This window comes from Apium graveolens, chromosome 10 (genome assembly GCF_009905375.1).
Source record: "Apium graveolens cultivar Ventura chromosome 10, ASM990537v1, whole genome shotgun sequence".
In the NCBI taxonomy this organism is placed as follows: domain Eukaryota; kingdom Viridiplantae; phylum Streptophyta; class Magnoliopsida; order Apiales; family Apiaceae; genus Apium; species Apium graveolens.
The window spans coordinates 12520883-12535529 of NC_133656.1; the positions used below are offsets into that span (position 1 = coordinate 12520883).

The 14647-nt window shown below is 38.2% G+C and overlaps 1 protein-coding gene across 1 annotated transcript; it reads left to right on the top strand.

Annotated features, from left to right (window-relative positions):
* Positions 1-2276: 2276 nt before the first annotated feature.
* LOC141690412 (uncharacterized) lies at positions 2277-2696 on the top strand. The gene has a single exon (XM_074495217.1). The coding sequence runs from the start codon at positions 2277-2279 to the stop codon at positions 2694-2696; it is 420 nt and encodes a 139-aa protein (XP_074351318.1).
* The last annotated feature ends 11951 nt before the right edge of the window (positions 2697-14647 follow it).

The following is a 14647-nucleotide window of genomic DNA, read 5'->3' on the forward strand; positions in this document are numbered from 1 at the left end:
AAGTGCCATGAAATCCAGAATGGAATCTATGTATACGGTATACAAAAGATAGATTATAGTAGATGGCCAGGTGGAGACCTATAAGGCCAGGCTTTTGGCAAAAGGATTCAAACAAAGGCAATGGATTGACTTTGATGAAACCTTTTACCTATAGCCCTGTTAAAATCAGTTCAAATTTTGCTTGCAATTGCTGCTTACTACGACTATGAGATCTGGCATATAGCCAGATGGTTTTCTTTCCAAGGGAAATGAAAACCTAGTGTGTAAGCTGTTGCGAACCATATGTGGTTTAAAGCAAGCTTCTCGAAAGATGGAACATTCGTTTTGATGAGACAATCAAAGAGTTTGATTTTATCAAAAACGTAGATGAACCATGCGTCTACAAAAGGGTTAGTGGGAGCGTGGTAACATTTCTTGTATTGTATTGAATTAGAGTTAACACACATAACAACATAGCAGACCCACTCACAAAGCTACTTTATGAAAGTCACTTTGATCGTCATAAAGACAAGATGGGTATTAGATACCAGAGTGATTGACTTTAGTACAAGTGGGAGATTGAAAGGAATATGTCCTAAGTCCAATCATAAATTAAGATTTAGGAACAACTTCCTGTGTAATCTGTTTTGATTTCATTGATATTAATAAAAGACTTGTTTTGTTTTTATTACGGGCTCTATCTATTTAAGTGTTTAAATAAGATATACCATAGTTTAGAGTAAAGCTTTTTATGGATTATGATAAGATCATAATAGTGAGACCTAAAAGATGATAACTCTAAACTTAAATAGTTCCTGGTCGTAGGATTACTAACTGGTAATTAGTAATCCGCAAAGATCGGTACATACTATGCTTGCTTCATTATGAAGGATGTCTGTTCTCATAGACATTTGTGTGGTGACACTATAGCTAGTATGTAGGTGCTTATTATAGAATAAGTTCACTGAACATGACTCGCCAAGCTGAACAACTGATGGAGTTCACTCACGTGTCAGCAGTTGTTCACATAGTGATAGTTGTGCAAGTATCCTTAGACTTGAGGTCATCATAGTCATCTTGTGTACACTGAACTATGCTTTGGTTTAGTTCTTAGTCTCCAGGGACAATTATTAGGGCTCTACTGGGTATAGAAATTTGTACACGAAGATAGTGTATGATCAATAAAGGATCTACCCCTTCCAGTGAAGGAAGCGAATGTTCAAGACTGATCCACTTATGCTAGTTCAGGAATCTCTGGCCAGAGTGAATGAAATTAGAAAGGAGTTTCTAATTTGCATAGAACTAAGCATAGTAAATGGTAAACAAGTGATTGAATTAGATAGGCTTGACACGAGATCCATGCCTTGTATTTAATCGGGACATTGTAGGGTAGAAGGAGTTTATTGTACGGTAACTATTCACTGAATAGGTTCTTGGTATTCTAAGCAGTGAATTCATATTATCCGGATAGTCGCGATATGCTGAGAAGTATCCCTCACGATGTAGAATAAATGTGATTAATTAATTAATCATATTTAATAAATTAGAGAATTTATATAAATAAAGATAAAATAGTTTTATTATTATTTATTTCTACTACCGGCTTAATATTGAACCTACAGGGTCACACCATAAAAAGAGAATGATTTAATGGTGGAGAAATTAATTAATAATGGCTAATAATTATTTATTTATGAAATAAATAATTAATTGGCAAATTTAATAATTGATTAAATGAGATTTAATTGATTATAAATTAATTAAGAAAAGTTCTTAATATTATTAATTAAGGATTTAATTTTTGGAAATTAAATCAAGAGAGAGAATTATTTCTAAAGTGTTTAGAAAAAGGATTAATAATTAAAAGGTGTTTTAATTATTAATGAGAATAATAAATGGAATAATAATAATAATATTTATGGGAAAATTTCAGCTGAAAATTTTGCCTATAAATACACTATTATAGACCCTATTTTTATTCGAACCCCAAAAACCCAAAAAGTTTGGAAAATCCAATTCTCTCCACCTCCTTCCTCCTCCTTAACATCGTTTTCTTGGTGGATACCGGTGGAGTGCTTCATACTTGAGGAGCAACTGCTAAGGATCTCTGATCGTTATCTCCGAATTATTTTAAAGGTTAGATTCGATCCCTCGAATTTTTATTCATGATCTGTATGCTTTTATTTGGATTTTATATGTGTAAAAGTGTTTTGCCATTCCCCCGCTGCGTTTAAAATCCAACAGTTTCAAACCAGGCTCAAGCAAAAGTAGAGGCCGCAGTAGAAACATAAATAATAATGATCGATGAGAGCAATCCTTCTAAGAAGGTAAAGATAAGATCCGGACTTGAAACTATTTTTAGAGAAGATCTGGTTTCATTGCTTCGAAGCTATGCTGATATATTTGTGTGGATCCCAAGAGACATGTCTGGGCTGCATGAATCCATAGCAATGCATAGCGTGGATGTCAACCCAAACAGGAAGCCTGTTAAGCAGAAGAGAAGAAACTTTGCCCCAGAAAGGCAGAGAGCAATAGACGAAGAAGTTGAGAAACTACTCAAAGATGGGATCATATGCAAAGTAAAATACCTGGAATGGTTGGCTAATGTGGTAATGGTGAAGAAAGTAAACGGAAAATGGAGAATGTATATTGACTACACCGACTTGAATAGTGCATGCCCAAAGGATCCCTACCCCTGCCAAATATTGATCAACTGATAGACGCCACATCCAGGCATGTAATGCTAAGCTTCATGGATGCCTTCTCGGGGTACAACCAGATCCAGATGAATCCGAAAGACATCTAGAAGACAACATTCATCACCCACAGGGTAGTCTATGCTTATGTTATGCTGCCTTTCGGATTGACGAATGCAGGCTCAACCTACCAGAGAGCAAAGAATAAAATCTTCAAGACCCAGCTTGGAAGAAACCTATAATCCTATGTTGATGATATGATTGCAAAGTCCGCAAGCATCTTAGGTCACATCGAAGATCTAAGAGAATGCTTTGATAACTTAAGGAAATACTCACTAAAGCTGAATCCGGAAAAATGCACATTTGGAGTGGGGGCAAGAAAATTTCTAGGATTCATGATCAGCAACCGGGAAATTGAAGCCAACCCAGAAAAAATAAAGGCAATCCTGGAAATGAAGCCTCCTAGGACCTAGAAGGATGTTCAGAAACTAGCAGGGTCACCAGAAACACTTAGAAGATTCATCTCAAAGCTAGCTGAAAATGTCTACCTTTCGTTGATCTACTGAGAGGAGCAAACAACAAGAAAAAAGTCAAGTGGAATCCAGAATGCCAAAGCTCGTCTGAAGAAATCAAAAGATATCTCTCCCAACCACCAATCCTAACTAAAGCCCAACCCCGGGAGCCCCTATTCCTCTACTTGTAAGTAGGGACCCTGGTAGTTGGAGTAGCACTGATCAGGGAAGAGAATGGAAAATAGAAACCAGTTTATTACATTATCCAGGTGCTAAAAGACTCCGAGACTAGGTATCCAAGATTGGAAAAGTTCGCATTTGCCTTGGTCACGGCATCCAGAAAGCTCAGACATTACTTCTAAGGAAGGGAGATCCGAGTCGTGACTAATCAACCCTTAAGGAAGATAATACACAAGTCAGATATCTCAGGAAGACTTGTAAATTGGGCAGTAGAGCTAAGTCAATTCAACTTGAGTTTCATTCCAAGAACAGCTATCAAAGCCCATACACTTGATGACTTCATCATAGAATGCAACTTCCCGGAAGATGAGCCTAGGCCCATGAGCATTGACCCATAGAACAACAACGATCATAACCCGGGATCCCGGGCTCTCAAAGTTGACGGATCTTCAACAAATGAGATGTCAGGAGCAGGGCTCATCCTAAAGAGACCAGATGGTTTTACAATTCAAACTGCTATTTCCTTCGGGTTTTCAACAACAAACAACCAGGCAGAGTATGAAGCCCTGATCGCAGGATTAAAGCTTGCCAGGACCCTCAGGATCCAGGACCTTGACATCTATAGCGACTCCCAGATTGTAGTCAAGCAAAAAAACGAAGAGTGTAAAGCGAATGATCCAGTTCTAGCCAAATACCAGGCTCTGGTCCAAAGCTACCTTGCCTTAATACCATGAAGTCAATACCTACAAATCTGCCAAGAAGAGAATTCAGAGGTCGATACCCTGTCCAAGCTGGTTCAGAACTCATCAGACCTAGATTGTTTTGTCTACTTTGAGGAGTTACAAAAGCCATGTACAGAATCTGAAGAGGTCATGCAGATAGACAATAACCCGAATTGGATGACTCATTTCATCAACTACTTAGAAAAGGGTGAACTCCCAAAAGGCAAAGGGAAGGCTTAAATATTAAAAGCTAAGGCGGCAAAGTTCTTTCTTGAAGAGGAATACTCTATCACCGGACCTTCTCCTCACCTATCCTGAAATATGTTGGCCCAGCGGAGGCAGAATATTGTTTAATGGAAGTCCATGAAGGGATATACGGAGATCATATGTCTGCGAAGGCCCTGGCTCACAAGATAATAAGGCAGGGTTACTACTGGCCGACAATCCACCAAGATGCAAGTGACTTTGTGAAAAAATACAAGCAGTGCCAGATCTTCAGCAATGTATCCCAGCTAAGCCCAGTCCTACCCTCATCAGTCCTATCTCCAATCCCCTTCGCTGTTTGAGGGATAGATGTTATGGGACCCTTCCCCCGGGCTAGAAGAGACCTAAGATAACTATTAGTCTCAATCGACTATATGACTAAGTGGGTGGAAGCAAATGCAATAAGAACCATAAACCAGCAGGATTGCATAAAATTGATGGATAGTATCTGGATGAGGTTCAGAATCCCAAAAATCCTGGTATCAGATAATAGGCTGCAGTTTGTTGGGTCAGAGTTCGAATATTATCTCCAAGAACGGGGCATCAAGTATAGGAAATCATCAGTAGAATACCCTCAAGAAAATGGACAAGGGGAAGTAACAAACCGAATCCTTCTCCGGGGCTTCGAGAAAAGGCTTAGAGAAAGTAAAAGCAAGTGGCCGAAAGAATTTCCCAATGTACTATAGGCCTACAGGACCAGTCCCCGGACAAGCACAGGTGAAACACCTTTTAAGCTAGCTTACGGAAAAGAAGCAATGCTGCCCATCGAGGTAGGATCCCCCTCTCACCGAGCAATTAACTTCGATAAAATAGCCAATGAGGAGGGGAATCAGAATAAATATCGAGCTCATCAATGAGATCCGGGACCAGGCTATAGCAAAGATGGAAAAATATAAGGAGAAGACTAGGGAGCACTTCAACAAGAAGTCCAGGGTCAAGAACTTTCAAGTTCGAGACCTAATACTTCGAGACACAGAAATTTCGGATCCAACCAATACTGGAAAGCTCATGCCCAAGTGGGAGGGGCCTTACAAAATCAAACAAGTATTAAGGCCAGGGACTTACAAGCTAGAAGGCATGGATGAATCAGAGATACCAAACACTTGGCATGGAATCAGGCTCAGAAAATTCTATCAGTAGAAAAAGCAAACAAAAGCAACCTAAAACATGTAGCCTATGGCAAACAACCAATCTATGATTCAAACTCTTGTATGAAGAAAATTGCAAATTAATGAAAAACACTTTCCTATTTTAGTAAGCTATTATTTAAATAGTTATTAGGAATCAAGCAAACATCAACCCTGGAACGCAATCATACATGGGTTGAAAGCAATCACTTCAAGCACACAAAAACTCGAATATGGATACATACCCGGACTGGCTATGAACCCATACCGGGTTGGAGGCAACCATCTTGTACTTAGAATATTAAGTACAAAACAAAACTAAAAACCAAACATTAATCCCGATATGGATTCATACCCGGATTAAAAGCAAACACTAAAAGCTAATTTCAACCCGGCAGTGAATTCATACCCGGGTTGGAAGCAACTGTCTTGTACTTAGAATAATTTCTAGGTATAAACCAAGCCAAAAAGCAAACAGACCCGGATATAGATTTATACTCGGATCAAAAACACTCGTTAAAGCTAACTTCAGCCCGACTATGAATTCATACCCGGGTTGGAGGCAACCATCTTGTACTTAGAATAATTTCTAAGTACAAACCAAACCAAAAAACAAACAAACCCGGATAGGCATTCATACCCAGATTAAAAGCACTCATACAAAGCTAACTTCGGCCCAGATATAAACTCATACCCGGGTTGGAAGCATACATAATCTTCTTAGAATAATTTCTAAACATAAAAATTATCATGGAGCAACTAATTAGAAGCATCAAACAAATTCAAATTAAAACATTAATCCGAACTAACCACCAATCCGGGCAAATTCAAGTTAACAAATCATCCATAAATAACCAAAGTACTAGAAATAAGCAAATTACATGGGCAAGGCTCGGAAAGCTTGTTATAGCTGAAACATGTCTAAAGGAAACTGGGGTTGGGACCATCATATGGTTCCGGTTCCCCCTTCCCTTGCTCGATTACTGCCTTAGCTGCAAGGAACTCTTGAATAAAGCTTCCCCAGTTGGCCAAATGATCCGTCTTGATATGCCTCTCTGCCACAACCCAGCCCCTCTGCATGTCCGAAGCTTTGGCTTGAGCAATGGCCATGTCATACTCGTCACTTGCCTTGAACTCGGCAATGAAAGCATCCTTGTTCAGACTCTCCATGGCAGCCAGGTCAGCCTTCAGCTTCTCGACTACCTTAGAAAGACAATCAGCCCAGGCCTTCTCATCCTTCAACTGTCCCTTCAACCCGGACTCAGTAGTCTTGAACCCCTCCCGCGACTCATCCAGCTCGTCCTTAAGGTTGTCATCCCTTTCATTCTCTGATTTCATCTTACTGTTGGCTTCTCGAACCTCGTTAAAAGAAATATCAGAGCAAATAGCTACAGCGCTCCCAACCTGAAAGAAAACAAGAAAAAACTACTATATGAAGAGATCCAAACTGGATAGGAAAGAAAGGGTTATTATAAACTTATTTATCCCCAGTGCTCGGTAACCTTCTTAAAAGAAGCAGCCATCCTGGATCCCTCCATCTCATCCCAGTCATCATCAGCCAGGATATCAGATATGAAATTAGCCAGATCCAGAAGAGTTTTGGTCCCTACCTTCACAGGCTCCCCATCCGGACCCAGCCCTTCCGAGTCACAAACAACCCGGCTAGTGACAGCAGTCTTGCCCCGAGGAGGCTTAGCAGGGACGGTCTTCTTCTTCTTCCGAGGAGCAACTTCATCTTCAGGGATATCCTGGATAACAGGCTCAAAGTCCCTGGGCTCATTACCCGGATTAGCAACATTCCAGGGAGCAGATGACTCGGATCCACCCTCAGCATCAGTAGACCCGGATCCCGGAGCAGGAGCCCCCGTGGTGGTCTTGAAAGCCAAGCCTAGGGTGTTGAAAGCAGCAACATAAGAAGAGAAGGAAATGATTTCGAAAAGAGCAGGATTATAATGCGACAAACTTGAAAGAAGACAGGAAAAAATACAAGTCAAAACTCAACAATATTAAACAAGGATCCAGAACAACACAAACGGACAACAATCCGGATCAAGCAAGACAAATACTTTTACGAAGAGAATTGTATAAGTAAAAAATAAAAATAATACGGGAGAACATAAAAAACAGCAATCCGAGTAAAGAGAAAACTTACAACCAAGTTCAAAAAGCAATTTATGGTTTATGAAGGTATCCCGGGTTGGCTGAAACCCGAGAGAATAACAGAAAGCCTTAATCCGGGTCAAAGCCTCCCCTTCCAAAATAGCAGGCTGGAATTTGGTCTGGATACCCTCCATTATGAAATAAGGCAAGAAATCTAGATCAACACCCTTCAGAAGAATCATTTCACCGTTCCAGTACTTCGGAGAAGTCTGGTGCATTACAGGCTTAGCTCTACTCGGACCATATCCGCACTCAGAGGCCCGGAACCTAATCTCATCAAATGGTCTCTGGCTAGACTTGGAGAGGTAGAAGATCCGATGGAATAGCTTCAGGGTAGGCTGAAACCCGGATTTATTGCAGCAGGCTATGAACCAGGTCATATATTTAATCCCATTCGGGGTAATCTGCATTGGAGAAATCTTGTACACATGTTTGTAAAAATGTTTAACAAATATGTGGTAGTGAGGGCTCCACTTGGATCTGAGATGCTCCAGCCATACTGGAACAAAACCATCGGCCGGACGATGATAAATCCTCTTGTGAGGTTCCGACCACCTCCACTCAACATCAGAAGTCAGCTGGAACGCAGCCCGGATAGCCTTGTCCATCTCAGCCAGATCAGCTTCAGCAAAAAAGTCCTTTAATTGGTAATGATCACGACTGATGGGGAACTCAGAAAAGGCTCTCTCAAGTGCATCCTGGTTGTAAACCCCAGGATGACCATTACTCTGCCTCTCATAATTGGTTCTCCCATAGTACACGCCATTATCAACCTCTTTGCACCTGGTGACAAAATGGTACTTCTGTCGGATATATTTGAGATGTCATGTCTAATATGTTTCATGTTTAGTTTTCAGATCTTAACTAAGAGGAAATATCAGTTCTTACTGGAATCAGGACTTACTGGAAGTCAGGACTTAAGGATATCAGGACTTAGATTATCAGACGATAATATCAGAAGATGGATATCAGAACTTAAGTACTGGAGGACTAACAGTTAAGGAAAGAAGCTGATTTACAGGAAAGAAGATCGAGACTAATACAAGAAGAAGATATGCATGGAAAGAGTTAGAGGACTAGAAGAATTATATAAGATATCTGATTGATATATTTTAGGACACATAATTATATTCCATATCAATTAGAAGTTATCTTGTAACTGTGTGCCTATATAAACACAGACATAGGTTAACACTATATGTGTTATGATCATTGAGAAGATCATACATTGTAATTAACCTAGAAGCTCTCGTGATATTTGTTCATCACTGAGAGAGAACAGTTCCATTGTAACAGAGTTTATTATATCGAATACATCTGTTTTCTGTTACTTGTGTTTTAAATCGACTTGATTATATTCTACACTGTATTCAACCCCCTTCTACAGTGTTGTGTGACCTAACAAGTGGTATCAGAGCCTATCTGTTAACACACATACAGTAAAGATCCAAAACAATCATGTTTGAAGAAGCAGAAAATCCAACCAAGCCCGCCAAAACTGAAGAAACTCCAAAGACTCAAACCCACAGTCGATATGAGACTATCAGGGTTCCCATACTGAGACCTTCTGAGTATCCCACATGGAAAGTGAAGATGGCTATGTTTTTGGAAGCTACAGATCCAGAATACCATGACAGAATTTATGAAGGACCACATAAGCCAACCAAGCTCTCTGTTATGGTTGCAGATCAGCCAGCAAAGACCATACCAAAGGAGAAAAGTGAATACACAGCTGAAGATATCTCATCTATTGCCAACGATGCAAAGGTAAGGCATTTGCTGCATAGTGCCATTGATAATGTCATGTCAAACAGGGTAATTCAATGCAAGACTGTAAATGAGATATGGGATGCTTTGGAAACAAGGTGTCAGGGAACTGATGCAATCAAGAAGAACAGGAGGACTATACTCACTCAAGAGTATGAGCACTTTGACTCAAAAGATGATGAGTCATTAACTAGTTTATATGACAGATTTGTCAAACTCTTGAATGATCTGTCACTGGTGAACAAGGAATATGATCTTGAAGATTCTAATCTTAAATTCCTTTTAGCTCTTCCTAAAAGTTGGGATTTGAAGTCAACTACTATAAGAGACAACTATGCTCTTAATGAAACTACTCTTGATAAAATTTATGGTATGCTCAAGACTCATGAACTTGAGATGGATCAAAGAAGCAAGAGGCATGGAAGAAATTCAAGGACAATTGCTCTTAAAGCTGAGGAGGAATCCCCTAAAGTGGCTGCCTCAAAGAAAGGCAAAGAAAAGGCTCTCATCATAAAGTCTGATTCAAATTCATCAAGTTCTGATGATGATGATGACTCAGAAACTGAAAGTTTACCTGAAGTAGAAGCTGATGAAGAGATGATGAAATTGTCTTCTCTTATGGTGAAGGGTATCACAAAGATAGCCTACAGGAAATTCAGAAAGGGAAAGAAGTTTTTCAAGAAAGGAAGAAGTTCTGATAAGAAGGGCTTCAGAAAATCTGAAGGCAAAAGAGGAAAGTTTGACATAGGAGATTACTCAAATGTCAAATGCTACAACTGTGGTGAGAAAGGCCACATATCTCCTAACTGCAAGAAAGGAAAGAGTGACAAAGGCAAGGCTCTTGTCACAAAGAAGAAAAACTGGACAAACACCTCATATTCTGAAGATAAGGAGAACTATGCCTTGATGGAAAATGCTGATAGCAGTTTCGATGCTGTTGAGTTAAAGGTACCTCAAACAACTTATGCCTTTCATACTGATGATATTACTGAGTTGAGATTATATCTTAAAACCATGTTTATTAGTTACAGAGATCAAACTTTAACATGTGAGAGATTAACTTCTGAAAATCTTGCTTTTAAAAAGAGGAATGATTATTTAGAAAAAGAGTTAGTTATGTTCCATTAAACTCAGAAAGATAGAGATGATGCTTTCTATGTTAGAGATGAAGTGCTAAAAATGAATAAATCTCTAAAAACTGAGTTAGAAAAGGAGAGAGAGATTATCAGGACTTGGAATAACTCTGGAAGAGCAACTCAGGATATACTAAGTAGTGGAAACTGGAAAAGGGGCTTAGGTTATGTAGTTGAGAAAAGTGAAAAAGGAATTGAACAAGTTAAGCCAATTATTGTTAAACAGACTACTAATCCAAAGGTAAATCCTATTAAGTTTGTAGCTATAACTGTAAAGTCTGATTCTGAAAAGATGAAAGATATTGAGACATAAGTGATAGAAGAGTCAACTTCTGACAAATTAGAACAGGATAAACCAGTTGAAGTTAACATAGGCTTAATGACAAAGAAGCAACTTAAATATAAGCTGAAAGAGATTACCAGTGTAAGCAAGGTAAAGGCAGCTAGGAAAAATAGGAATGGAAAGGAAGGTGAGAATAAAAGCAATAATTATATGCCTGTTTCTAATGCTCCTGGAAAGAAATTTTATAATTGTGGAAACTCTAACCATCTTGCTTCTTTTTGCAGGAAGAATAAGAATATAAACTCTTTACCTCCTAAGTCAGGAGTTAAGAGTCAGTCTGTTCGGTTTAAACCACAAAATCCTTGTTTTCATTGTGGTAGTATATGGCATTCCATTTATACTTGTAAGGAATATCATAGTTTGTACTATGATTATTATCAGATAAAACCTTATTTGAAGAAAGTTACTTTAATTCCTTCTAGTGTAAAGTATGATGCAAAGTATGATACAGTAAAACCTGATAAGAAAAATGTTAACATAAACTCTAATTTTAAATCCACTATAAATGTTAACAAACTTAAAAAGGCCAAAGGATCCAAGCAAGTCTGGGTCCTTAAAATTAACCATTATTGGTCTTTGTGATTGCAGGGCAACAGGAAGAACATCCTAGTTCTGGACAGTGGATGTTCAGAACATATGACTGGAAATAAAGCCCTGCTATCAGATTTTGTGGAGAAAGCTGGCCCATGAGTGTCTTATGGAGATGGAAACATTGGAAAAACTCTGGGATATGGCAAGATCAATCTTGGGAATGTCATCATTGAAATAGTAGCTCTAGTCTCAGGAGTTAAACACAATCTGTTGAGTATAAGTCAAATCTGTGACAGAGGTTATTATGTGGATTTCTTTGAAGAACACTGTGAAGTTATAAGTAATTCTACAGGCAAAGTGCTTCTGAAAGGTTACAGGCATGGTAAAATTTATGAAGCCAGACTTTTAATAAATACTGATGGTTCTACAATCTATCTGTTGAGTAGAGCATCAATTGAAGAAAGCTGGAATTGGCACAAGAAACTCTCTCATTTAAATTTTAACAATAAAAATGAGCTTGTAAAGAAAGATCTTGTGAGAGGACTGCCAAAAATAGTATTTGCTCCTGATGGCCTTTGTGATTCATGTCAGAAGGCAAAACAAAGAAAATCTTTTTTCAAGAGCAAAACTGAGTCATCTATTCTTGAGCCTTATCACCTACAACATGTTGATCTATTTGGTCCAGTCAATGTCATGTCTATTACAAAGAAGAAAAATGCTATGTTAATAGTGGATGAGTTTACAAGATACACTTGGGTTTATTTCTTGCACAAGAAGACTGAAACAACATCTACTCTAACTGATCATGTCAAACAGTTGGATAAATTGATCAAAGATTCTGTTAAAATCATAAGGAGTGATAATGGCACTGAGTTTAAGAATTCAATCATGGATGAGTTCTGCAAAGATCATTGTAACGCTCAGGAAATATTATGTAATTATCGAATTATTACATAAATAAAATATGTAATGATTCTGTCAGCTATGTGTTGCTGTATTATCAATTTTCTGTGATTTGTTGGACGCGAGGATTAATTTGATAATTAATTATCGAGCTATATGTATTTAATTCATTTTAAAGTGAATTTATTGAATATTTATCCCTAAAAATGCTAAATTTACTTCTAAAATTATTTTTATTGTTCTATAATTTCATTTATTATTTTTAGGGATTTATAAAATTTAGAAATCAATATTTTATTCATTATTTAATTTTAAAATTATTTTATGACTCCATTTAATTGTAAAATACGGGTCGGTTGCGCGTTCCACAAAACAATATAAAATTTTTGAAAATTTGATATTATTAATTTTGAATAATTCCCAGATTCTTGAAATTACTTTTGTAAATTTTCAGATTACAATTATCTGTGAATTATTCGTTAAAACGTTAAAATTTCGGTGCACATTCAGGTTATCGGGAAACAATTAAATTAGATAAACATTTATCTCCCCCAAATATTTATTTCTCCCTCGTCTCTTGTTCTGGACCGCCTCTCATCTCTCTCTTCTTGATCTCACCCTTCTCTCTCTCGTGTCTCTCTATGTAGTCTCTCTCTCTCGTTTCCTCCTCCCCTGCATGTCTCTATTTCTTTTTCTTCTCCCCTGTCTCGCTTTTGCTCCATCTCGTAATTTCTGGTGAGTTTAGCCGGTTGTTTTCGGCGGTTCTTCTAGTATTGCCCTGTTTTGCCCCTGTTTTATTCCCGATGCCGCCCTAATTTTCTTTCCCGGCCGCCGCCGTATTTCCCATCGGCGAGGTGGCCTGTGTACGTGACCTATTGTGTGTGTCTGTATATCGATTGTGTGTGTATATCGATTGTGTGTGTGTATCGACTGGGTGTGTGTGTGCTGGGTGTTTGGGTGTGTGAGTGTGACGCGTGTGAGTTGGTGGTGGCGCGTGTGCTGCTGGTTTTGGTTGCCTGATTCTGTGTCCTCGAATGAAATTTTCATTTATTAATTTATTTTATTTAATTTCTGCAGAAATTGTTTGATGGCCATTCGTGAAATAAAAATATTTATGCGGGAATAATTATAAAATTATCGGTGAAATTTACGTAGGATGCCCGATATAATGGGAACCCGTAAATTTTACCGCCGTCGGCAATGAGCCTCGGCGAGCCGACGGTGGACTATGATGACGCAGTTCTGAGTCCTACGAATAAAAATATGAACAAAAATAATTAATAACTGAATTGTATTGGTGATTGGGATTGGCGTATGGATTGTGAATTGGATGATTGGTTGTTGTTATGTTATGATTGACGTCGATTTGATCTCGATAGGTAGACCGATAAACAAAGGAGGCGCTGCCCGATTTTCGGGAAATTAATTCCGAAATATCGGGAACGTAACCTATAATTATCGGAAACGTCAAATAATCATATACAATTATATTATATGAACTGGACTGCGATTGAGACAAGATAATTTATAAATAATCGATTACCCTGTTTTTGAAAACGACGAGTATACATATTTTCTGAAAATGAATACCGAACCGAATTTCGAAGATGTGAACCATAACTGCTATGTGTATTTCGATAATACATATAAATATGAATTCAGTTATGAAATCGTATGGGTAAAATAGGATGACAATTTGATGTAAGCTTAAGCGATTATCTGAATTAGGATATTTCAACCCTGTAGGTTTTAGACGGAAGACCCAAGATGTGACGTTGGACTAGGAATGATCTAGTGATTAGACGTTGAGATTAATGAAGTTCCAATCGAAGAACCTGAGTGTCGGGATCGTATCCAGAATCGAATAGTAGTTTGTCAATAAAGCCGAACGATCAAAGTCGAACTAAAGTCAATAACGGTTAAAGCTTATTGAGGCAAGTACCCCTGACTTCACTTATTGTTCAAGTGATATTTATTTCGAATCATAGTATGCAAGTATTCCTAACCTTTCTCCTTAAATACTGCAAACATTTATTCGCTCCTATTCTAAGTTCAGAATAGTTAACTGTTTTATATTTCGCTGCAATTACTCTTATTATGCCAGTTCTTTTAATTATTGTTCCTATAATTCGATTGCTCTCTTGAGCAAATACCCATTCGTTCGGGTTAATTGTGAACCCTAATTTGGGATGTGTTGAAATCAAAATGATTTGATATCAAAATACTCCACGGACTGGATAGTTACTATATATATATACAAGGACCAGTAATGAGCTGGATCCTATGGGCCGGAGATGGACCGGACCCTTTAGGCCATAGTTGCCTGGGTG